The sequence below is a fragment of the Vanellus vanellus genome, assembly GCF_965231255.1.
Source record: "Vanellus vanellus genome assembly, chromosome: 23".
NCBI lineage: Eukaryota > Metazoa > Chordata > Aves > Charadriiformes > Charadriidae > Vanellus > Vanellus vanellus.
The window spans coordinates 6604244-6630251 of NC_138928.1; the positions used below are offsets into that span (position 1 = coordinate 6604244).

At 49.7% G+C, this 26008-nt stretch overlaps 1 protein-coding gene across 2 annotated transcripts in view; it reads right to left on the reverse strand.

Moving 5' to 3' along the window:
- Positions 1-19898, reverse strand: part of KCND3 (potassium voltage-gated channel subfamily D member 3) — a gene marked incomplete at both ends in the record, with an annotated part of 117192 nt that extends 97294 nt beyond the window's left edge. For both annotated transcript variants that reach the window (XM_082494450.1, XM_082494449.1), the window contains one exon: positions 18790-19898. In XM_082494450.1, coding sequence (XP_082350576.1) covers positions 18790-19898 — 1109 coding nt within the window. The remainder of the gene's footprint in view (positions 1-18789) is intronic.
- Between the last annotated feature and the right edge of the window lie 6110 nt (positions 19899-26008).

Here is a 26008-nt window from a genome sequence, read left to right on the forward strand (position 1 = left end):
CATCCTCAAAATTCTTCCTCGTTTCAAAAGAATTTCCCCCCCCGGCAGCTTCCAGCGGTTTTTGGCAGCCGGAGTCAGGGGCTGGGCTCGAAGAGTAACGGTCCCACCAGCGGCTCGGGCTGTGCGCGCCCCTCGCCCCGGCCGTGCCCACGCTTGCCGCCCACGGGGCAGTGCTGTGGGGCACCTCCCTGCAAGGTGCTCTGATGCACTGCCAGTGTGAAACCGGGCGATTTCTGCAAATGATGGCCTTCGTCTGTCCCCATAAATTGTATTTTTTACAGTATTCATAAAATTGTCGATTAGCCATACACCAATGGGCCCCTTCTCAGCATTTTTCAGTATTACTGGCCCCCTGTGAAAGCAGATTTAGAAGGGGAAAAGGGGGTTATTTTCTTTAAATAAGTAAGAAAGTCTACTTCTTAACGTGATACTGTGAAGAAAGTCTCAGTGTTAATGACTTTGCTGAGCTTTAATCACCACAGAAGATGAACGTAGCACGCTGGGAGTTAAGGCCCATGGAAAGCAGGAGGAAGCTGTGTTTGTACAGTAGCCATTCTCACTGCCGGATTTTCCAGCTCTGCTCACATCAGTTTGTGGCTTCCCTGTGTAACGCGGTCCCACCGAAGCTGGGAGCTGTGGGCCCCGGGCAGTGGCCCGTCCCCGCGTGCTCTCGGAGCCACCGTCCCCGTGGGTCCTTCTGCCGGGGCCGGGGATGTCCCTCTCCCTCCTTGCTCCATTTCGCCAGTAAAAGAGATTCCCAGCCGCCTTTAGCAACTTGTTCCCTCTCCTAAGGTCGTTTTATATTGTTCAGAGGAAGGTATAAAATGTGTCAGGATATCTGCCTACTCTACAGGCCCAGGACAGAAGTGTTTGATATGATATGTCATTGCTAAATTGGTCAAATGAAAAATGATTCATTGAAGTTCCCTTACACTTTTCCTTCCATTATCCAGTACCGTATTATTGCAGATCCAAACCCGGGTATTTACAGGGCGTTTCAACTCGGCTAACAAACAAAGGGAGAGTTTAGTTGAGTTAGAAATACTGTGACTGGATTAAAAATGGCAATGATAATAGAAGCACGTGGCATCACGTGAGTGACTTTGCTGCCGTAGCGGCCCGGTGCGGTGTTACGTACGATAGAGCAGTGCTGCGTGAGGTTGGGTGGACGCTTTGCGCCGTATATGTTAACTGTATCAGAAAAATAAATCATGAGCTTGTTTTGTCCTAAACCACACATTATTTTTCTCTCTTCTAAAGCAAATTTCTGTTTCATCCTTCTGAAGGGGTTCATTTAATAGTGTGTGAAATGAAATGTCAACAGGAATTAGAACAAATGGCATTGTAATTCCCAAGAGAGATGAAGTTTCTGCTGGGAAACATTTCCAGCCAGCCCCGCGCGGGGAGAGGGCTCAGGTGCTGCCGGCTCCTCCGGCACAGCCGGTGCCAGGGCCGCAGGACGAGGGCTCTGGGACTGCGCCGGAGAGACGGCTTGGAGAGCCTCGGCCTTAACATTTGGGAATAAATCCCGCTCCTGCGCACAGGGCGCGTACGGGACCTGCATCTTCTGCCAGCCCCTCCTGGCGCGGCGGAGCGGGGGGGGTCCGCGTGGGCTCCCCGCACTGCTCAGGGCAGGGTCCCGCAGCCCCGGTGGGGTCCCGCAGCCCCGGTGGGGTCCCGCAGCCCCGGTGGAAACCCCCCTGCCCATGTGTGGCTGCGGGGCTCTGCGCAGGGGGTGCGAAGGGAGAGGTGTGGTTTGTGGAGAAGCTCAGTTGTTTGCTGACTTGGATTTTACGTCTGTAAGTTGGAGATGACAATGTGTGTTTAGGAAGGTGGTAAACTTTAATAAACATTCTGACAGTCTCGGTGAAACTGCAGAAATGTCACTAAAACTCACCACTCTTCAGTTACTTATTTCATTTGTTCCGGTGGTCCAGTGACCACACGGGGAAGAGCCTTTGCTACGATAAGACACCTGTTGCTATTATACTCAGGGCAAAAAGCAGTAGGAATGTGCAACAAAGTTCCAGTTGCCTGAGCGGACTTAGCAGCTCTGCAAATGGTAGGTATGTGTCTAACATCTGTAATTAAACTGATTGACCTTTCCACGTACAGGCTGGAGGGGAGGAAAGTACTAGAGAAGATGGATTGAGAAGTGAATGAGATGCCAAAGTAAATCTCATTTACCCACCCCATGTGTCAATAGTGAGCTGGGAGAACATTAGTCTCTGAAATCATCTCACGTCACCAAAATCATCTCGGGCACCAGCTGGTTGCTCCGCAGAGCCGTGGCGGGCTGCAGGCTCGGCAGCGCGACGGCTGCCGTAGCGCCTTCGCACTGGGGTCACTGCCACGGCCACGGCGCAGAACCTTCCCCTCTTCCTAAAACAGCCCCTAGACGGGCACAACATACCGCTCGCTGAGGGAGAGGAAAGTGGTATGTGACTCAATGGAAGAAAAATTTGACGTTTTTGGGAGGATGCATAATACGAAAAAAAGCAGCGGGAGAGGCGGCAGAAATAACTGTCCCTTAGCAGCTCTTTTCTCCCCTACGTCCCTAAGAAAGAGTCTTTAGGCGTAGTGATTAACCCCCTAAGCTTGCACCCACATGAACAAGTACCTAAATGGGCCAGAAGACAAGTGGTTTTGAGCTGGGCTCCCCGTCCCCCTGTCCCCCCGCTCGGCAGCTCACAGCTTTGGGCTGAGGATGGGGTGAATGAGGACCCAGTACGATACTTGTTGTCACTGTCGTAAAAGGCTTTTGGGAAGGAAATAAGCAATTTACATTGAACCGCTTATGCTCTTTTACTGTGTCCCCTTCTCCATGTCCATGGGGAAGCTGGTGACAGTGTAGGGACTCGCAGGCTTTGCCGTGCGGATCCGTGCCGATGTCCGGGGCAGCGTGTCCTCCCCGCGGCCAGGGACTGGCAGGAGCCGGGGACAGACGCGGCCGTCCCCGCGTGAGCCCCAGCCCTCCGCACCGCTAACGCCATGCCCTGTGAACGGTCGTGTGTGTCCAAAAGACAACCCTGAGTAGCGCTTAGTTTTTACATAGATCATTCCTGACAAAGCCCATCATTCACAGTGAGCATAAAGCCAATATCCCTTCGGTTCGCAGAATACTCCCTGTAACGCGTCTGTCAGCGTGGCGCGTCCTGCGAGCGATCTGTGACCACGGGGGGCACTTGGTGAGAAGGGAGAGGACTTCTATTGGCAGCTGCGTCCGACCTCTTCATCAACCTAGCCTCTGAAATTGTAGACTTCATTTCCTACCAGTCCTTGCGGTGCTTGACGTGTTTCATGTGTATAATTAGACGGGATTCAGACTGTTCAGTTGCGCCTCGGCCCATGCAGGGGCTGGAGGGGAACTGCCCGGCACACCTCCCCCCAGACGGGTGTTGCATTCCTCTCTCCTGCTGACGGGGCTCAGATCAATTTTAACTGAGTATGTCTGCACCTGAAGAGCAACTTTTTGACATGTCTGTGCACTAAACCAATTATGATAATTTTATTCTAAAGTCCACATCTGTGATACTTTTGAGAAATGAACGAGGGGCAACACATCCATCAGTCCTGTTGGGTCTCTGGCTGCGGGTGCGCCGCTCCGCTGCAGCTCTTCAGACAGACCCATCTAACGGCACGTACTGAGCTCCTCTTGAATTATGGAAAGGTTTGAACACCAAGAAAGGAAAACAGTTTGGAAAGGATGCGGTAGGCAGAGGAGAGAGCCCCGTGCTTCTGCCACGTCTTTCCTCAGAGCTGCCTTTTCTGAAGGGGGTTTTGTTTTCTACCACTCAGTACTATTTTTTTTTGCAAGAGGGATATCATTTTCTACCATATCTGAATGGTAACATTTAAAAATCACTTTGCATCAATGCCCAATCATTCAGGCCTTCAGTCTTTTATTTTATGGTTATGTTTTATCACATATAGCGGTGTGATTGCTTTTCGCATCTTACACATAACCCTCAAGAATCTCGTTATACCCACTCCATCTGACTGTAGGGTTCTGGCTAAGGATACGCTCATGGCATTCATGGGACTTCAGAATTGCATATGGCAGATTATACGATGACCCACTGCGTGCACTGGGCTGTGCCTGTGGCTTCTGCTCTCTTGAGTTCTTTTATTCACTGTGTTTCCATAGAAAGGTCATGAAATTTGCCCGTTGTTCCTGCGTTGTGAGGGGTTCATGGCATGGGCTCCACCGATCGCATTATGCCTCTTGCACGTAATTGCTTAAAGTGGAGAGTCATCTGGTGGTATTTTATTAACCAGGGACAGAGCCGAACAAGGGAAAAATACGCGATGAATAGCGATTAGGCAGAGTGATTGTTTTTAAATTCCAGGGCCGGACTCTGCCCACTGACCAAGCGGGTGATTTGCCGCCGTTGCTGCGGTAGCCTCTGCCGGGGGCCGCGCAGCCCGGGCACGCCGGCAACGGAAGGCTGGCCCCCCCGCGACCCGCTTGGGCATCTTCCAGCAAAAGTCTGCGCCATCAGTTACAGATTTGGGGGTTTTCCCCTCCTGTACTTCCAGGCGGCTTGAGCAGAGCTGCACAAATGCTCCTCAGAGTCCCTGTTAATCCATATTTTTACATGACCGTTCCCTCTTCTCCTGTGGTTGGAAAGACGGCGCTGTGCGTGTGAACGCTGGTTTGCAGCTGAGGGGGAGACAGATGCTCTATTTTGTGGAGGATCACATTCTTTAAGAAAACCAAGAAACTCTTCTGAAATGGATGAAAACGCAATTAAAAATGCTTAAAATCACTATTCCGTGTTTGGAGGTGTGGTCGCTCTTGATGAGGTGAACTTTCTCTGTGGACAAGACAGCGTGACAAACCTGGACCTGCTCAAGTCGGGCTCTGGTGTCCGTGGGGTTCGGCGCCGTAGTCCGTGGCCAGGCAGCCACACAGATAACGACAGTCAAAGACCTGCTTGTTTATGTGAAATCTGGTTTGGGGTTATCACTTGTACAGCCACTGACAAGAAGCGACCTTAGTCTTTTCTACAAGGTACAATATTACAATGCTATTTTTATTTTATTGATTTAACCTGGTCTTCAACTGAGTGGGACAGAAAATTGCATTTAAAAGATAAGTGGAAAAAAAGATCTACAGGATGCATTGCATCTTAGATGGCAAACTGACTCCTACGATTACGTTCTGTTATGCTGAGTATTTGGGCTATATTTTGTAGGACAGGTTTTGCTAAAAATCTAATTTTACCGTAGAACAGCGTATCCAAGAGTACTTTTAAATGGATTATAGAGTAAAAGCTCAAAACCTCACATTATATTGTAACTTAAATGGACTGATTTTGCTGCTATTTAACATTTTACATGCAGTGCGGCAGTACTCGTCACAAAGTACATATATTCCGCTTTAGTAAGTGGCTGGGTAAAACTCTGCGAATGCCCAGCTGCTGGCGACGCCGACGTCCCGCTTTGTGCACGGGTGAACTGCCTTTCTTCTGGCAAAACGGATCGCTATCATTTATTCAAACTGGTAAATTAAGGCGAGGTTTAACAGGAGGAAAGGCCGGAACCGTGACAGAAATACTTGCAAGCACGTGCTCGGTGAGGCGGGTGCGGAATAGTCATAACGGCTTCGCCAAGTCACCGCCAGCAGCGGGAACAGCCCTCCGCGGCTGCGCCAGCGACAACCTTTTGGCAGAGCCTGGCGAGACGTGTATGCGTTTCTTTACATGCACGCATTCGTTTCTTGGCTAGCTGATTCTGCAGATTTGTTATTTATAGTATTTTAGTATTAAATAATAAATCAGCGTCTGGGAAAGAAACAACTTCTGTTTGCGTTTTGCTAAATCATTTTCGGTCTTTCCCTATAAAGCAGGAAAACATAGACCTGTAGAACATCTTTTATTCTATCATCTAAAATTCCGTGTGATTTTTTTTCACCAATCTCTCCTTTTATCTGTGAGAGGAGATCGAGTTCTTTGATATTTTATTTAGATCTCATCGCACGTTTGGAAGGAAGGCATTTGGGCTGATTACTGCTACACTTCCTGCATGAGCGCTCTCGGGTCGCCCTCTCTCGCTGGACCTGTGGCCCTTCCGCTGTGCGGTGCAACGGTGCCTCTCCTGCAGCAGAACTGTGACTGGGGCGATCCCCGTGCGGGATGAGCGCGGTACCTGACTGCGCCTGTTTGCCTGCCCGAATCCCCAGCTATCCGCCATGGAGTGTCGCAGAGCTTTTGCCATCTACAAAGTGCGTTGCCCGGTGGTTGGCGCAGACGGAAGGAAAGTTTGGATCTCTGTCATTTCACAGCCAGAGGTGGAATCTAAGTCCCACGGGACTTTGAGAATCCTGGCACTGAGATTCCTACAGCTAATTGACAAATGGTCACCAGGTCCCTGCCTAACGCCTGCCGAAGGTCGCTACGGGAAGCACAAAGTTGTCATAATTCTGCCTTGCTCACGCGAAGCTTTTTGTCCCGAGTCACAGTGAGAGCCTGCACAGAGCCTGCACAGAAGCAAAGATCCTGTTGTACTTTCGTTTATATCTGTCCCTGGTGATGGGACTGGATGTGGGAAATGGTCGCGGCTGTCTAGAACCCCCTTCACCTTGTCCCTCGGCAGTTACAGCTGGCCTTCAGAAGCCCATTACGCCAAGCCACTGTGACAGCTCAGGAGGGAGAAGCATTGTCCAGACACGCAGGGCACGTGACATCCTACTTCCACAACGTGTCTTATGGTGCCCTGTATCAAATGTGACGCTGACCTTTAGAGAAAGAGGTGGATTGTTCTGTGCAATCCAGCAATGAGGCTGAGAACGAGCTATGAGTAATCAATTAAATGGGACACATCAAGGTAAAGGGAGGCCGTCTGCCCATTCTACTTGGAGATGCTCAACCAGCACCGCCAGATGACTCCTACTCCTTTACCGGGTTGCACTAACACCATCGGCATTCATTTGTGCTAAGGTGTCCGATACCGCAGACCACGTCCAGCAAAGGTGCCATTCCTGCCCACCAGCTGGGCGGTGTTCTGGGCTCTCCGCGTGCTGCTGCCGCGGAGGGTTTCATCCATCTGTCCGCCTGCACGTCCTCCGAAATCCCTGCTCCGAGTGCAGGGTGCATTAGCTGTGCTCATTTCCTACAAAATGCCACAACCCCTTGTCGGACTCGCTTTTAGTCACCAGTAGTTTTCATCGTAAGTATTTCACATTGCAGATAAAGCCTTCAATATGCACAGATGTTGAGATAAATGCCCTTTCTCTCAGTTTGCGATGATTTAATGGGTGGATTTAATTTATTGTATAGTCAAGTGCTATAGGTAGTAGATGTGCCGTCTGCCCACTCTGTTTTGATATTGCCAGGGAAGCGGTTATTAATGGCACACAAATTCTATCCAACAGTTTTCTTCAGTGCCTTAACTACAGTGCATCTAATACCGCGAGCTGGAAATCACCGCTTTGCACGGGATGTCCAAGGAAAGCCCTGGTAAACGTGAAAGATGAGATATGGCTCTGGAGGACCCGACACCAGAAGGCATCTCTTGCCATAATGACTTTCCCTTAGTGCATAACATTGTCTCCCAAATTACACCCCGACCTATTCAAATCCACAGAGCCCAGTTTAGCTGTCAGTGACACTCGTTTTTCACCGGTGTGACTCACTGACTGTAATGAAGTTACTCCCGATACACATTGTGATCAGAGTGGGCAGAACCATTAAAAATTATTTACATAGATGAAATTGCAAGGGGCTGTCAAAGCTGTCAGTAAAGCAGTCCTGGAAGGACGCGCAGAGCCACAGCCTCGCCCGAGGAGTGGGGTTTATGTGCTGCAGCAGCAAACGAACCCCCTGGACACGGCTAACGAGGCAGCTACAGACGCCTCCTTTGGTTCTGAAAAAAAATGAATCATAAAAGCTGCTGAAATTCGCTTTCAGTTCACAGTCCATTTGGTGCCAGACTTCCCCGCTGTAATCATGTGAATGTGCACTGACATGTACGGGCGAGCTGTGCGCGCGCCATTCACCCTGTGATGTGCACTTGAGGGCACGCAGGCGTAGTTTAAATATGTATATTTTTAAAGACTGAACACCTGTTTTCTCCTAAAAATCTTTAGCCCCCCCCGAGTTAGCAGGGTTTTTTACTGCAAAGTTCAGCCATTTTCCTTGCCTATTCCTCTTTAAACGTTGTTTAGCTCTGCTTAGGCGGTACCAGACCAGGGAGGGACAGTGGCAGTGTCTGAGAGTGGCACAACTGTAGGAGCTGAATAGTATAAACAATACTTCTGTACCTGCTGAAAATCTACGAAAAAATGGTAAAAATAAATACAAGTGTTACTATGTAGAAGACAAAATTAAGATTTATAGATTTTTCTTTCAACATCTGTAGGTCTGTTCTCCTCTTCTGAAATCTCATTTTCTCCCGTCACTTCCAAGCCAACAGAATTGAAAACTACGCTAAGCAGCATGTGGGCGCGTGATGGACCATTCCTTGCAGACCCGGTACTTCACGACTCCTACCTTTCTGGGTAATAAATTGTCCACAAGACAGCGTGGGTGTGAGATTTCCTTTGGGCCGTTTGGCAAGACCTCTAAATTGGCCTCTGGTCTGACATCATCTTCCCAGGCCGCAAAAGCAAGGTTGGGGTTTCAGATGGAGATCTGCAGAGACGCGGCATTTCAGGAGCACTTGTTCATACAATCATAGAATAAATTTGGTCGGAAGGGACCTCTGGAGGTCTCCTAGTCCAGCTCTGTGGCGTCTTACATGGAGGGCAGAACAGTCCTCTGTTAATGCCGAAGGAAAGTTATTAGGCCGTGTGTGTTAACAAGTCATGCTGGTGTGCATCCTTCTTTATATCAGAATTTGTAAAGAAAGGTTAAAACTGGAAAAGAACCTCTACCGTTTGTTGCTTTCCTGGTCCATGCTGACATCTACACCTTCAGGAGAGAGTCTGAAAATGACCGTGACTTTGCTCTTGAGCTACAGATGTGTCTTCTGCGTGTAAACTGATGGAGCTGTTTACCTATGTTTTATCTATTCGGAAGGCTTTCCCTAGGCTGGAAATCAAGCTTGTTCAATAGAGCTCGTTAGGTAATGAGCTTATTCACTAAGCTCATTAGTGGTGGAATTCATCCTGCTCAGCCCTCTGCAGCCCAAAATCTTGTATCCCTTCAGCCCAGCTTACTACTTGTTTTGACCCTTAGCAAGAGAGATGACTTTTACCTAATTTCAACTGGTTTGCGTATTTTCATTCAGCAGCTGTCTTGCTGAATGAATGTTTCTATTATTTAATCTGGCCTGCTATTCCTCTGTAGCAGAAAAATATCTGAAAGGGCTGAAGTCTTTTGCATCTAGCGTGCCAAGGCTAGAACATCATGCCAACTCATTTCATGAACTGAAGCAGTGTCTGACTCAGTCGGACTCATCCTATTACATGATGGATGCTCCCTGGATTGATGAACAGACGGTTAGGCAGATGTAAGTAGGCAGGAAAGCGAAAGAGGCACCAAGTAAAAGTTGTGATTGCCTCCTGCGAGCTGACCGTGATTGCCCATCTGTACACAGTCTCGTGGTCCGGCAGGAAGTTTTAAAGCACACACATGCACGGCAGAAGCTAGGGATTTCACATTTTGGTTAATTATGCGGAGATCAGAGAGTGAGCTTGATAAAAAGGATATCTCACAGGTGCAAAGCTGGGTGGGAGACGGGGTTTTAAATCTTCCCGAACCAACAGCACAACTGAAATGTGTGACAGTGAAGGATGTGTGTTGGCAATAATGCTTCATTGATTCATGTTCAAAGTGGTAAATTTAAGTCCTGTTTCTACTCATTTCAGACACTGATTACTAGAAAAAGGCTCTCATGCAGTGGAGTAACGGAGGTGTCTGTTAAATCGACAACAGCCGACTCCTGTCTTCCCTCCGCAGAGGCAGAAAGAGGCAATTGGAGCTTTTCTCTGTTTAATATTGATGACAAAAGGCCTAGATACTATGTAAACCTCAAAAAACACAAAACCAGGATTACAATCGAGAATGAGTTCTGAAATCAATGGCAGGGAAAGAGTAAGATTGTATCTGCATCAGCAGGCGGTGCGGCTCGCCGGGGGCTGAGCTGGTGCAGGGGACCAAGCATCCCCCCCGGACGCGTCCCCAGAAGGATTCCTTTTAGACTAGTCCCAGGGTGGCCCGTGGCCCGAATGCCCGTTAGCAGTAAGAGCACATGAGCTGCATTCCTGGAGCGCACCTTCCGGCCGTATTTCATCCAGAGGGAATGCAGTTTGCGTGCTCTGAAACCTCTCTGCGCTGGGCCAGGCTGCGGCGAGGAGGGGAGGATGGGGTTTGCTTTCAAAGAGCGCCTGAGCCAAAGGAAGGCACTGGTGTAGATGGACGCTAGGAGCAAGCAGCTCAGAGCAGCTTTCTCTCGGTTTAGCTTTCCTTTTGGAGATAGCTTCCTCCTGCCGAGCATTAGGTTGCAAGAATAGCTGGCTTGCGTTATCCTTTTCAATTGAAAAATAAAGTGCTATTTTTGTTCTTACCATAGTGACTGTAATTAATATTTAAGGAGGATGGCTCCTTTGTGCTCCGGGTCATACAAATATAGAGAAAAGCGTGTACTGTTGATGCTGTGTTGTCTCCAAATTCCGCCCCAAAAGCGCACGTAGAGCATACTGACATGGAAGTGAGGACTGTGGCAACTGGGTGAGAAAATAAGCAGAATTAAATAACAGTAGGAAGTGTTTTCCTTAGTACAGAGAAGGAGTAAAGGGGCTGTCTGGTTGTGGGGTGATATCTGGTTATCTCAAGGCTGTGCATTTAAATATTAAAGGCTGAAAGTGACTCAAGATTTTATCATCTGCTGTTTTCACGTCTGATGTGAAACCCCGTGTCTACAGGCGAGATGAGAAAAACAGCGGCAGTTTGTGTCTGTTGGGTGGCAAAGGGGAGTCACAAGTACAGAAAGAATAAAGCAATAAGCATGTGAAAAATAATCACCCGTAATAAAAAGCCAGGGGTACTTCACAGCGTTGAGGGTGCGTTGTTTGGTTAACAGGAGCTGTTCGAAGTGAACCCGGCGGCTCTCCCCGTGCGGCCGAGCGGCTGGGCGAGCTCCGGGGGCGTTGGGGCGCCGTTCCCGCAGTGCTGTGCGGGCACCCACCGAGCCCCTTCCCGGTGCACGTTCGGGAACAGCGGCCGCCTGCCTCCACACGTGTAAGACTCACTCCTTGAATTATTTGACCTTGTTATGAGCAGGGTCCCCAGCACGGCTGCACCGAGAGCTCTGCGTCTCTCTGTTTAAGCTCAGGTTTCAGGGCGCCGTGGCCGGGTTCTGCAGGAGCGCTCTCTTCAGAAGCAAACAGTCCTTCTCAAGGGCTTTCTGGGGATGTACAGCCGCCAAATTTCGCAAAGTCCTGAAGGCAAAAAGCTAAAGCTGATCTGTGTTTTAATTTTGCCGCAGATGGCAGGCCAAGATTAAAGCAGCAGGCTTCCCCGGGCGATCCGCTCCACGGCTCTCCTGAAGCCGGCGGTGCAGAGCCGGCTCGGAAAATGACTTTGAGCGGCTGCCCGGTTTGGTTTTGTTGTTGTTGCAGATGCTTTTATAGGTGAGAGCTAATTCATACGCAGCGAGCCACGCTCCATCGGGAGCAGCGACGGCAGTGACAATGCCATCGCAGCCCTCGTCCCCAGACCCGACCCCCTCCTGGCGCCGGGCACAGAGTGAGGAAACGTCCGCCGTGGAGAGCCGCAACAAAAGAGTGAGATCACGGAAGAATGAGGGAAAGAAAGAGCCAGATGCTCCAGCCTCATTTCTGAGGCTGCAAACCAGAACAAAAAGCCAGTAAAGACTTGCACCTTTTAGAGGAGTAATGAATCCTTTCCTCCCCTGGCAGGCAGTGATTTGACTTGCCACATGCCTCCTAGTAATTTCCCAGCAGGTTTTAATGTTGGAACAATGGCATTCTGTTAGATATTGATTTTAAAATAACTCTTCCACACTTACTTGTAACTTTAAGAGGTGAATTACAGCCCTTGAATGTGCTCTAATGTAGCGGTGGTAAATAGTTAAATAGGCACAATCTGTTTCTGCAGGCATTGCCTGGCCAGGAGAAGGCAGAGCTCGGCCGAACCCTGCCTGTCCTCCCGCTCCGCAGGAAAAGCATCCAGCAGTCTGCCTGCACCGGAGGAAAAGATTCACAAATTCACAGTGGATGTGCTGAGTTTGACAGGAAAACATTTCTGTGCTGGAAGCCGAAGGGGCAAGAGTGGGAGGGCAACGGATGGGTGACCTGATTGTAGCTCTTTCCTTCTTCAACTTCTACTGAGCCGCGATGCTCCCGCTGGGGTATCGCTGCGGCTCCAGCACCCCTCGGTGAGCCTCGAGAGGCAGCCGGCGCCGAGCCGGGGCTCCTCCGACTGCCAGGGCCGTGCGCAGAAGCACGTTGCCAGAGTGCCTCCCTGGGAGGTGCAAAAAAGTGGCTGTTGGGGCCGGAGAGCGCCATTTCTGAGGCTGCATTAAAAATAAATAAACCTGCTCTGCGCTCTGCTAACGCGCTTTGGCAGCTCCGTCCCTGTGTACGGCTGTGTGGACTGGAAGGAAGGGTGGGAAGACACGGCCGGCGTTAAACGCAAATAGCACACGGCTTCCACCGAAACCCTACGGAATTACCGCGTTACCGTTCGCTGCGTGCCGTGGTACCCGAGATTCGAGTCCAGCTCAAGCGTGATGGGTGGCAGGGAGGAATGCTGGTCGATGCTAAGCTGAGAAAGGTTTCTCTGTTTATCTTACACATTTATGTAGGTTTTTTTTTCTTTTTTTTTTTTTTTAATGAGGTGGTCCCACTACAGTGCCTGGGACGCTCCTCTACAGCCCAGAAATTAGCTGCTTCGGGTCACAGGCGCTCCCACATTCTGGCTTCAGCCGCCCAGAATGCACAGATCCCTGAAGGAATTGCGAAAAAAAAGTCTCATACTGTTTTCCTACTACTAAAGCGCGGCAGGGGTTTCATTTCGTGTTGCGGGTGCCCCGTGCCAGTCCGTGCCAGGCAGGAGGGTCTCGGCGAGGACGCGACGCGCAGCCGCCGGGCAGAGGGGCCGTTCGGGAGCTCCCTCCCTCCTCCTCCTCCCTGCTCCCCCACTCACACCGAAACCGATTCCCGCTGTAGGGGCTGCAATCAGCTAAGGGACATAATTAGCTTTGGCTAATCTGTTGCAGGGCCTTTAACTTCACTTCCCCTTTCCCTGCTTTCTGAGCGACGGTGGCTATTCTGTCCCTTATTTTCAGCTGAACTCTGTAAACTAATTACTTTTACTGGGTCAGTGCTGTTATGAAATTATCATTTTATGAGACTAAAAATAGCTCAGATCCAGTCAGCAAGCCAATCACGTCCCTTCATCTCCAATGAAAATACATTGTTATCTTTAATCTGTATTTCTCCGGCACTTGCTGTGATACAGGCTGGAAAGAAGGGGAAAAAAAGGAAGAGGAGCTTAGAAAAAATTCCTAAGTCAGTTGCTATAGATGCATCTCTGCCAAGGTTTCTATTGGTAAATTTAGCAGTCACGTTATAATTTTAGCCAGTACCGTTACTTGGCCTTATTCAAAATAATTCACTTCTCACACAATGAGTTTACCTTAAAGGGGAGTTATTCTGTCTTGCACATTACAAACGGTGTGTTTGCACATACGTGCAATCCTTACAAATACCCAGAGCCGCAAAAAGCCTAAGGACAGATAAAGTTACTTTTTTTAAGAGAGAGAAAAATCCAGTGAATTCCACTTGCTCTGAGAATGAATGAAGGTATTTTAATCCTTCTGGGGTTCTGGTGAATACAAATAGCTCCGAAATGAGACTCTTGCCTGAGATTTACATCAAGATAGTGAAGGGACAAGGTTCCATCTCTAGTTTCTGGTACAAAGACATTTTGCACACAATATCTGTAAGTCCATTAGGGTAAGAAAATTGATACACATTTCGTATAAGATGAAGCTGGAGTCAAGAGAATGAAAGCTCAAGAAAATGGTTCTTTGTGGAGCCCCATCAATTCATTGTTTGATTGGACTTTCTGTATACTAAATTCAAGCAGTTCTTTGGCCCGTGGACATAAGAATTGTTGACTGTGTAGGAAATGGTGAGAGTGATGAAACTGTAGCGCCTTGCTTTTCGAAGGAAATATCCCACATCTCATCCATCTTTCCATCGATGATGTTAAATATGCAAAGTAGTGTTTCTATTAAAGCAATTTTTCTGATTCAGTTTAATGGCAGTTACTGACGTACTGACATGCACAATATGATTACTGGGCCCAACAGCAATCTTTCCGGAGAACCCGGGAATGGCAGCGCTCCAGACATGATTTATTATTTTCCTTACTTTGCAAACTCCTCTCAGTTTGCGTGAAGGAGGGTGAATGAAGGTTACTATCAGCTTGAGCGGTTTCGGGGCTGTGCACTGGAGAAGTAAGTGCAGAGGGAGCTCGGTTCACGCGGTAGCTGGCAGCATTTGCAAGAAACGTGGTCGGTATTCAATAAGTTCAGGCCAGTCCAGCTGCCAACAGTTTGGCAGCAAGTATTTCACGTGCTATTTCACTGCTTAAATTTCATCCCCTTTCTTGTCCGTGACGGAATACCAATAAACAAGAGAGCCCAAGAAATGAGCAAACCTGAGAAGGACGGTTCTTTCAGAGGTTGGTCGGCTGTCCGGGCTCTCGCGCGCTCGCCAGCCCACGTTTTGCAGAACCGCGGGGTACCAGCTTGAACCAAGACAGACCAAGATAGACCCCTGCCCCCAGATCCCCGCCCTCCGAGCGCCCACCTCATGAAAACTGTCAGGCATTTCAGGTCTCGCTCCAGACCGGGCTGTTGACATAACCAGGCCAGCGCGTCTGTTTATTGACTCGCTCGCGTTAACCCGGTTCCTTAAATGAATTCTAGAGATAGGACTGTTGTCCGAGTGCACTGATGTGTATCTCTCAAACTCATTGACCGGCGCAGCCGAATCTGAAAGAGGGACGGCGTCCTCGGAACCATTATGTTCTTGCACATTGTAAGGGAGAGAGGGGGACAGAAGAGAGATTCTCGTAGCACCGCCCCGAGGGTGCTGCGCTGTGGGAGCTCAGCCTTCGTGAGGCGATAGAAAATCCCACACAGCGTATCCCTCAGCTCAAACCAGAACAAAATCCGTCAACAACCTCCCTTCCTTGGCCTGCGGTGCCGCCGGTTTATTGACGCAAACGGCCCAAAGATCTCGGTGCCCATTCCCTGCAGGAGGCACCGCAGGCTTTGCCCCCGCCGGCTCTGGGTGCCGGTGCTCGGCTCGGGCATCCCCCAGACGCCCCGCGATGCTCTGCAGAGCCCTCGGGAACCTGCCCGTGCCCCGGGACGGCGCAGGGAGACGTGGCACTTGGGTTTTCACAACTACAATTTGCTGCCTACGCTGCAGGTCGCAGACACTGCCCGAGAGTCTGAAACGTACTGCTGTTGTCAGGTGAAATGAAAACAGCTATGAAAAGCTTAGAAAAATATGCGCTCTGGGCCAAACCGGTGTGGGGTTTAGTAGCAGGAGGGAGGTCTCGTCCCGCAGCCGTGTTTGTGACGCACGCTGATGGGCAGCGAAACACGCGGCTGCCCCATCCACAACCGAATGCTATCTAAAAGTGAATAAAACCAACACGCGGGTAACAAGGTGACAAAATTTATGGTAATTAAACTGTCTCTATCTAGATGTAAAACTGGTGGCTATTGCGTATCAAGTTTGCTCCAAACCAAGAGAGGGACGTGAATGCTACCGATGGGAAGCCGCAGCGCGCTCGGCAGCGCTTGCACTGCTGTCGTGGAGCGTCCTGGGGTCAAAACCTGCCGCAGAACAAAGACAGGGCCCCGGCAAAGCCAATATTTACTGTATTGGTGCTTAAGACAAGGCCAAGAGAGAAGAGGGGCAGCTGTTGGCCGCTTGAGAAAAATGTTTCTGCATGAATTGGATAGCTGATTTTGAATTAATTTTGAATAGTTGTTTCGGTAATTCAGATTGATTTAAGAGGCACCCAAGAATAATGCTTTCATTATAAAACCTCCTGAGCAAAATTTAAATCGTGCTAAATTAAAAACAGCCTCTGTTAAACCAGGGCTGATGAGCACAGCAGAGGGATCAGAGAAGCAGGGTCAGTATAATTTAATTCCTTTGCTTTGTTTCCCATTCCAGAAAAACTGTTGTACCTATCTCCTTGGGCTGTTAACTGCCTAAGGAGCTTGCAAGTCATCCTGGATTTCTCAAAACTGGTTTGCGTAGTAACCCTGCCAACAGCAACACTTACTCTGTTTTATGCAGTGCTTCACCTTCAAGAAGAAAGGCGGTTTTATTGCTTTTCATTTATGGGTCAGTCTGGAAATTCAGTTGTATCCTGAAGTTACTTAGGAATCTGGGATAACAGCAGCTGATGTACGGTACAGCAGGAGAGCGAACGGCTTCACTGCACCCGCCTGCTGGGACCCCACCGCCGTCCTCACCCGCCCCAAAAAGAGCCTCCCCGAGGGGGTCTGGCCGAGCTCTGCGGCACGGGTCCGGCAGGGATTACATTTTTATGGCTCACAGTAACAACTTCTCTTCCTAGCACAGGCTTTGGGCAAGGCAGCGGCGAGCGTTCGGCTCCTGGCGCTCGGCTGGGGAAGCGCTCGGGACCCGCTGGGGGCGGTGGGGGGCAGATGGGTCTTGTCAGAGGGCACAGGGGCTCTTCGGGGTCTGCTACTACCGAGGTTTCTGAGTTTCTTGTAAGTCTGTGATATGACACCAAACTTGGCTGATAGACTATTTGCTAGAAACGCCTATTTTACTTAAAATCCTGCAACAAAAATCCCAAATCAGTAATACTAGGAGTTTAAGCTTTAAGGCTTTGACAGCATTTTATAGGTCTCTTTCCAATGAACTCTTACAACACCGTGCTTAAATGTATCATTTTTAAAATTCTTGTCGACTCATTAAAGGCACTCATTCATCTATAATTTCTGTGATTACAACAGATTGAGAACACTTTAAACTCCTCAGGAGCACTGTGGTGTGTGTATCCGCGCGTTCAGAAGGGGAGGGGAAGAGAACAAGACCAAGTCACCGCACCGACGGGAAGAGGGACTCAGTTGCTCTACAGCACGTCCTGCATGTATTTCACAAAGAGGGTTTGTTCCCAAGCAGCACGGAACGTTCCCTTGACCCCAACTTTCCTGTCACAAAGATATAACAACATAGGTGTGCATGTGCATAAGCGTGCGTGGATAGAAGACAGGCGCGATCGTTATTAAACGGAAACCAGGCAGCAGAGCTGCACTCTCGGGCACTTCCCCCTCCTGGGGAGGACGCGCGAAGAAGCCACCCAGGACAGGTCTTCCTCTGAAGCTGCTCAGGTACAATGGTGGGGACAGGAGGGTGGGAACCGACCAGCATGGACCAGTCGGAATATGGAAAGCTGAACCACAGAGTGGGAGCGTGCTGGGATCTACAGCCCAGCCTTGATTTCTAAGTAAGCACTGACTTCTTTGCAGGGTAAGGACCTTAGCTTTTGCCATACGAACTTGCAAACTTTGCTTAGATGTTAAAAAGGAGGAAAAAGAGATCTTTTGCTGACTATGACAAACATGTTCTACATTTTCACTTAATGAAGAAATTCAGACTTGCAGTTGTCATGTGCTCAGATTCTGCGCCTTTCTGACAGCTGAATTATGATTTTAATAATTTAAATGTGCTACTGCGAGCCTGTTCATGTATAATAGGCACAGAGAAGTGTTTAAAGTCAAAAGCAGTTTAGAGGAAAAGTGGTCACGGTATTACAAGAATGAGAATTGTCTACATCTGAATATTAAACTGTGTGAACTCTCCAGTGGGAAAACTCTTTTCAAAGTAACTATAAACTTAGCGTATTGTTCTGATGTGTGGAATTAAGAGACTGCATTCGATCATAACTTTGTGACTGCCTGCAGCAGCAGCCTGTGATGCCTGCTTTCTTTTACATAACCCCGTCGGGGTGAGGGTTTGGTCATTCTGCTTACAAAGGTTTTAGTTCAGAGCAACAGAAGCTCAAATCTATAATCTCAGTAGAAACATCTGTAAGACAGAAATGAAATATAAGGGAAAAAAGTGCCCTCCAGGCTACATTCCCCTTACTTTTATATCATTATCTTTGTACCTGTCTACGGGAATGTTTGAAATTCTACTGCGACTGCTACAGCGTACTCGTATTACTTTTTAAACTCACAAACTCACGAACTAAACACAGACAAGAAGCCCGTATCCTGCTCAATTAAGTAAAAAACAGATCACATCCTGGAGATCACTGAGTATTTTCAGTACAGCGGCCCACCATACCATTTGAATTCAGCAAACCGATAGTTCCTGGCATGTCAAGTGCAGAAACAACGACCGACATCGCGAAAAGAGACAATATATACATCAGCAACTTTGCGTAAAATCTATGGCTCGAATGAATATCTGAAAAAACATAAGCTCTAGCTGCCAGCTCCCTTGCACTCACATTAACTTTTCTCTCCTGCAGGAGGAGTGCGAAACAGGACCTGCTGCTCCCCAGCCTTGCTCCTCCTGCACTCATTTACCATTGCGCCAAGCATTTGTCAAGTGGGTGTAAGTGCTTTTTCTGTTTTATACAACTTCACATAAGCATAAATTGCAGAAGTTGTAAGGCAAAGAACAATCAAGCCCTTAACGGTTCCAGCCCCTTTTCGAATGCGCACCCAGGCAAATGCTTAGGAGCAACTCAAGTCAAGCTCCTCGTACATGCTCGCCTGCTGCTCGGTAAAAGAAAAAGTAATACTCACCCCAGTGTTGTCATGGTTACAATAGTGTACCAAAAGGAAGCAGGAATACTGGTGAATTTGCTTGCCGAGGACCCTTTCTCTGCATAAAACATCACAGTTGCAAAGATGATGATTGCCATAGTGAGGGAAAAGAGGAGAAAGCCAAGCTCGGAGGCACAGCTCTTCAAAGTGTAGCCCAAGATTCTTAAGCCTTGGGAATGGCGAGAGAACTTGAAAATCCTGAAAACCCTAAAAACCCTTAGTGTCACAAAGGCTCCGCTGACATCCTCATTGTTGGTCATCACCAAGCCAATGTAGTACGGCATGATGGCCACCACGTCGATGATGCTCATCACACTTCTAATGAATCTGTAGCGACTTGGGGCCGCAAAGAGTCTCAACAGATACTCAACCGTGAAAATCATCACGCAAGCCGTGTCCAAGCAAAAGAAAGCCACAGCATATCTTTCCCCACATGGAAGCTCCTTGTTTCCAGGCACCGTGCCACAAGGGACAGTTTCCACGACATTAGTGATCACAGAGACAGCAATAAAGAAACCGGTGACATAGTAAAAGACTAAGGCTAAGGTGCTGGTGTGGGGGTTCTCGAAGGCTCGCCACATGGTCTGCCGGAAGCTCAGGGATGGCATGGACCCTTCTTGGTTGTTTTCTGAGTCGTTGTCATCCATCAGCCGCTCCGCATTTTCCCGCTTTCTGTCTTTGTACTCTTCGTAGCAGCAGTCCCCAATGATTTCAGGGAGGATCCCATAGAAGGCAAGCTCTTCGTCATAAGCAGAGATGCACTCGTACCTGGGATAGTGCAGCTTGCCAGTTCTATAAAAATTTAAGATGCACCTAAAGACCTCAGGGTCCCGGTCAAAGAAGTACTCCTTAGTGTCTTCGTTGAAGAAGAACTCCTTCTCGGTGCTGCCCAGGAGAGTGTCCGGGTATCTCTCCAGTGTAGTCCTCCAGGTCTGGAAACGCCTGCCACTCACATTGAGAATGATCAGCTCATCCTGCCTCTTGTTTTTCTCCGTTGGAGCCAGTGGCATGGGACAGTTGGCAACTGGCATCCATCCTATGGCAGCTGCCCTGGCAAAGGGCAACCATGCTGCTACTCCTGCTGCCATGATGACCCCGGGCCTTGTTACTGGAGAAGACAGTTAGGCTGCTCCCGACACCTGTTGGAAGTCAGATCAGTTCCATCTAAAATACAGAACAAAACAAAACCACAACACACAGTCAAGCGGGGTGTTTTGCCCCGTCGTGTTCAAGTCAGGTGTCAGTCTGTACGCAAGAATTTAAAACAACTGGCTTGCCCTCATCTCCCGTTTGAAGAATGAAGTTAAACAAGGCACATGATAATCAGCTCAGCGGGGTTATGGCATTATTATAGATTGAAATTTTGAATAGCAAATGATTCCTCATTAAAAGCATTTTAAAAGTAGCATAAACACACTAATTTATATTTGCTTCCTTACAAACAAGACTAATCCATAATTCCCCAGGTGTCAGCCTCATGTGCTCATCAGTTTAACTACAGCTGTCAAGAAAGAGCTGGGAACTCCAGTGAAATCGGCTCGCGGTTCACCCAGTGAAATCGTACACCATGAAAGCCACGAGTGGACTGAGTTGGGTTTCCAGTCTTAAAAAAGTTCAATACGCGATGAATCTTGCACTAAGAACACTTTCAGTTCAAAGAAACAGAACATCTCTAGTTTTCATTAAGTTTTCTTCCACCTTCAATTAAAGACCTGACCTCCGCAGCAGTCTTTTGCTGGTCTCTCTCATTTAGAGATGTGGTTTACTCTTGTGAAATGTTGCGTCCCTCCACCGCACCAGAGGAAAATTCTGACTCTCAGGGGAACATTGCTCAGAATACCTAAGCAGCAGCAAGCCTGGATCCCGGGTGTGAAAGCTGATGGATTAAGCTACCAACAGAGTACCAATAACATCAGAATGAGGAAGGCCTCCAAAGTTGGACAACTGTCTTCCAGCAGGAAGATACCTTGATTATTCCCTAGCTAACAGAGGCAGAAGTCCTTCAGCTGAAGACCTGGAGGACTATTAGGTTGAAAGGAAATATGTTCACTGCACTCTTGATTTTTAGATGAAAAATATCCTGAGTTGTCCAGATCCTCAGCCACGGGAAGCCCACATTCTCTTGGAGTTAGAGTCATTATTGTGGTTCTGATCTAGCCAAGAATTTTCTTTTTCTTTTTGATCTTTGGCTGGAGTTCTTACAATATTTAACTTTTGCTTTAACTTGTATTTGCGTTCACTTCCCTAATGTTTTTCTAACTCTACCATAAAATTATCCGGAGAAAAGGGCCATTATCATATAAGATGCATTAGGGGCCCTATCAAAAGTCGATTTCTCAATGGAAATTCCATTGATTCTACTGACTCAGCCCCTCAAAGCTTAATTATATCCTCTACACGGTATCCTTCTAGGCAGTTTTACTCTGAATTTTTTTAATTATATGAAAGCTGTCACTCCAGCCAGTAAGGCTGCAGCATTATTGATTTCAACAGGCCATCAAAATACTGAATAAAAAATAATAGAATCAATCTCTGGTGAAAACGACTAAACTGCTCACAGAAACCCTCTTCCTCTTCAGAGCACATTAACATTCATCACCTTAATGTGGAGTATCTTTCTATGCAATTTTGCTATCTAAAGGACAATTGAAATCCCTCGTGCAAGCATCTTACTGCTGCTGGAAGAGGTTTTGTAATTACGAAACATGCAATAATCCATAGTGATGCTTATCCCAAGGAGACACTTTGCTTATGTACACGGCACCGGAGCGAACATCCCACAATATCTTCCTATAAAGAATCGTTCCGTATTACTACGCGCTCTTTTCTCTCTCCCCCCAAAGAGGGAATTTGCCGCGTTAGGAGTGCCAGACGGACAGCCCTGGGGACCCGGCTCTCCCTCTGGGCGGGGAAGAGGCAGAGTGCGGCACTGCAAACTTTCTCTGCACCACTTTGAAAATAACGCCCGGTCTGCGGCTGAGCGGCCGCCCCGGGGCCCGCTGGGCTCCCGCAGCAGAGCCGCCCCTTTCTCACACCAGCACTGGGGGATCCTTCAACGTTTCTGAAACGCTGCGTAAAGAGCAGGACTGCAAAACCGGAGGCAGCAAAATGAGAACCGTTTCATTCATTAATCACCAAATATGTACAGGCAAATAACCGAGCGACCAAGCTAATGCATCCTGTTCCCGCTTTCCCCGCTGGTAAACTGTCTTCTCTGCTTTTTAATTTCAATTAGCGACACCACCGCAGCCATTCTACCAGGACTGATTGGCGACGTACGGTGACCTGACCAGCTGCAGTACACTGGATCCTCATCTCCCCTGATTTCTCAGGGGAACCGCATTAGAAATCTCTTCTGTACTTTTATAACTTTGGTTGTAAATTCCAGGTTACCTACATTAGCTGCTGCGGCACTATAAATACTTGACATATAATTGTTCTAATGAAACACTGGTAACTCATAAGTGACTTACACATTTTTAAATCAATTTTTAAAGATAAAATGGGTCCTTCCGTGCTGGCAGTATATGTGGGGAAGCTATAAATATCTCAGCTATGAAATGGACAGGAGAGGGGTGTTCTTCTGGGGAAGTTTAGTTCCCGTTTCCCTCTGACCAAGAGATGCAGCTGGTTAAGAAAAGTCACTGCGCACAGCTTAATTTCAAAGTTGAGTTAAATCTGTCGCATTTGATCCTCAAAATACACAAAAAGAGAGTATTTTTCTGCTATAAATTGTCTGAAGGACTAAGAGGGAGAAGAGTAATGAAATCTCCTATAGCAGAGGTTTTGCTTTTTCTTGTCCATGAGTCCTTGGAACTCCTCCCCAGAGTAAGAGACAGAAAACGGGGAGAGAGATAGGACTGGATTCGTAATTCGGTGCTGCACAAACTAAGCTGAGTAAAAAAAAAAAAAAACAAACTAACTAGTTTACCTACAGAATGTGGAAAGAATTCTCCTTTTCTGCCTGCCTGGGTTTGGGTAACGGCTAACCAGTCTTTTTAGGCTGGAAAGCAATTGGCCGGGCTCAAAATAGACTGTACAGGCGGCAGAGCCTCTTCAGCTCGCATAGCAAACACACACACTTTAATTCTAACAAGCATATATTTAGCTAGACACATATTTCTAATTTTAATAACTGTAATTTCTGCATGCAATTTGCAAGGAACTAGTTAACAAAAGATTGGTACCCTGCTGATGACATTTAGAAGACCTGGTACACAAAATTAATTTGCCTCCTCCTGATTTAAAAAAGTCGGCATCAGTAGAGAAAAGGATCTGTTTTCTTTAGATAATTATGAGGACGGTGCAATAGGGCAAGGAAATTTGATAGAAAAGCAGGTGGCGTGAGCCCCCCGTTCCCCTCCCGGGACTCCCGACCCCATCCGAGTCCCTCCCCGACCACCGCTGGCTCCCGCAGGTCGCCGGCGCGGCCGCCGCTTCCCGGGCACCGCGGATTCATCCCCGCTTCAAACAGAAACCTGACAGGCACAGCCGGGTCAGGAAAGCTCTGGAGGAAAACTTGAGCGCGCACAGTTATTCCTATTCACCTGAAGGGTCAAGAAATAAACGATGGGTTCTTACCACAGTAGCTCCCACCAACAATGCCATACTTAATAAATGTCTCTTCGTAGTCTCAGGAAAGCAGAAACAGAAATCTCACAGTGTCTCCCTTTCTAGAAGCAGACAGGGATGATTTAAAAGATGACTGATAAACATACTGTGAGTTTCTCGACGAGACAGTGCTACAGGGAGTGAAGAGCCTTGAGATCATTCGTTCTCTGCTCTCCTGTCCTTGTTGGGTCAGGCTCAGACAGCAAAGATATATTTGCTTTAAAGCAAAACATGTCAGCCAAAGCTTCGATAGGCTCCGTCGGTCACATATTCCTTTCCCTTTGCAATCACATCAGATAATATAACTTTCTGCAAAACATTCACTCCCTCGGTCCGTTGGAGAGATATAGGAGCAAAAGCAACAGGCTTAGGATAAATGCACGCAAACTTCTCCCCTCCCTCCCCGTCAGCCCAGAGCCCCATCTTGCCGCTCCCGGCAATGCCTTACCTGGCAGGGGAAGACACTCTCGGAGCCCAAAAGTAGGGCTAAATGTGGGGAACTGGAAGGAAGAGGGAGCAGTCACTCCTCAGGATAAAAGGTGATCTGTGCTGCCTGCCTCTTGACTCCCTCTCTAAATGCAGTCAGCAGCAATCAGTAAATGTGATCATCATTGTGAAAGTATATATAGAGAGATGACTAAACAGCTTCTCCCTCATTACTGCCGAGACGGAGTCTCTCTCGCCTGAGCTTGCTTCATTTTGCCCCCTCCCCTTCCAGTACCGCTCGGAGCTTTGCTCTCGCTGCCCAGCCCAGCTGGAATCGGCACCCGCGTCCTGGAGCGCGCGCTGGCGTGGGCGCAGCGGGGAGCTGGACCCGTCTGGTCCCAGGGAGGCAGGCTGGGAGGCGAGGCTGGAGAAAGGCGGTGTGAGCCAACAGAGACACCGGCAAATGGAGTCATTAAATACACACCAGAGCCTACCCTGCATGCTAATGTGCCAGCAGCAGCGAGGGGGGGATGAAGGGGGGAAAAGTATGGGATGAACTTCACTGGTCCCTCCTGGAGCTCCCTCTGTGTCCCTGACTCTTGGGCAGGTGGGGACCGTGCAGGAGAGGTCTCTTCTCCTGGATGAGAAAATGAGCTATTCCTCCAGCATCACAAACCTACAACCAGCACCTTAGCCAGGGCAGGCGGCTACATTCAGGAATAAAAATAAATAATTCAGGCTTGAACCTGTCTTTCCCTCTCTCCTTCTCCCCTCTTCCTTCCCACCACCTGTCCCTTTCCCCCTCGCTCCGCTCTTCTCGCCTGCTGGGCTCCTTGGCAGCTCTCGCCAGTCCTGCCTCCACCTCAGCATCCCTCTCTCATCCACCGTCAGAAGTTGGACTCTGCATGCTCAGAGCCCTGGCATCCTTGCTCGTTTATCTGTTTGCCGGGGAATCTCCGTTAAATAAATAACTGTAAGCCCACAGCAGAGCAAAGCAGCCTTGCCCTGCTCCGCCGCCAGCGACGGATGCGCCGCAGCGATAGTTACTGACTTCCATAAACTCAGACAAATACGTACAGGAGCCGGGGGGGCTCGCCTGCCTCGCCATTGCCGCGCGTCCCCCCACACCCCGGTATTACACTTTACCAACGGGAGTTGGGGGGCCGGGAGGGTCCGTGCGGCCACCGGCTGGCGAGGAGGGGGGGGGGCGAGATGGGGGCACCGCTCTTGCCCCTTCGACTCCCCCGTGGCCGCCGGCGCGCCCCCTCCCCGCCCGCAGGTGCCCCCCACCCCCCACCCGGGGCCGGTGTGTAGGTGTGTACCTCTCCCCCCGCGCCCCCCCCCCCCCCCGGGGGCCGGTCTCCCCTCGCCCTCCCGGGGGACCCCCTCACCTCCGCAGGGCGCGCCGGCCCTCCGCCTCGCCCGGCGCCCCCGGCCGCGGCCGCCAGCCCAGCGCCTCCGCTGCCATGCGGCTGCCGGGAGCGCGGAGCGGCGCGGGGGCGGGCGCGGGGCTGCGCGGGGCGGCGCGGAGTGCGCGGGCGCGGGGCGGCGGCGAGCGGCGATCAGCACCGCGGCGGCGGACAGCTCCCGGGGAGGCGGGGGCGGGGGGGGGGGGGAGGCAGCGGCGGGGGCTCCGCGGCGCGGCGGGGGCGCGCGCTGACCGGGGCTCCCCCCCTCCCACCCCCGCCCGGGGCCGCCGCCGCCCCCCGCGCCGCCGGCAGAGGTCACCCGGAGCGAGCGCGGCGCGGGCGGGCCCCGGTCCCGGTGTGCGGCGGCTGCCGGGGCCCCGGGGGGGCGGCCCCGGGCGGGGGGTGGCGGGCTTTGGGCTGGGGAGGGCAGCGGGGGCCCCTCCGGCCGTGTCAGTGGCGGGAGGGGAAGGGGGGGGACGACGTTGGGGGGACGTCTGGTGCGCTCTGCTGTTTCAAAAATGGGGGAAACGGGGACGTGGCAAAGGCATCGCCAACCAGGGCGCGTCTTCCAGGTGGGTTTGCGTGCGTCCTGGTTTGCGGGCATGTTTGGGGTGCGTTATAATGTGCCTTTTTTCCGAGAGCACTTAAGCCGAGGCCTTATTGAAAAATTGAAAGTAAAAAATTAGAAAGCCCCCCACAAATCCTCAAATATTTCAACGCTCGGATTTCAGCCTTTGGAGTGATCTCCCCAG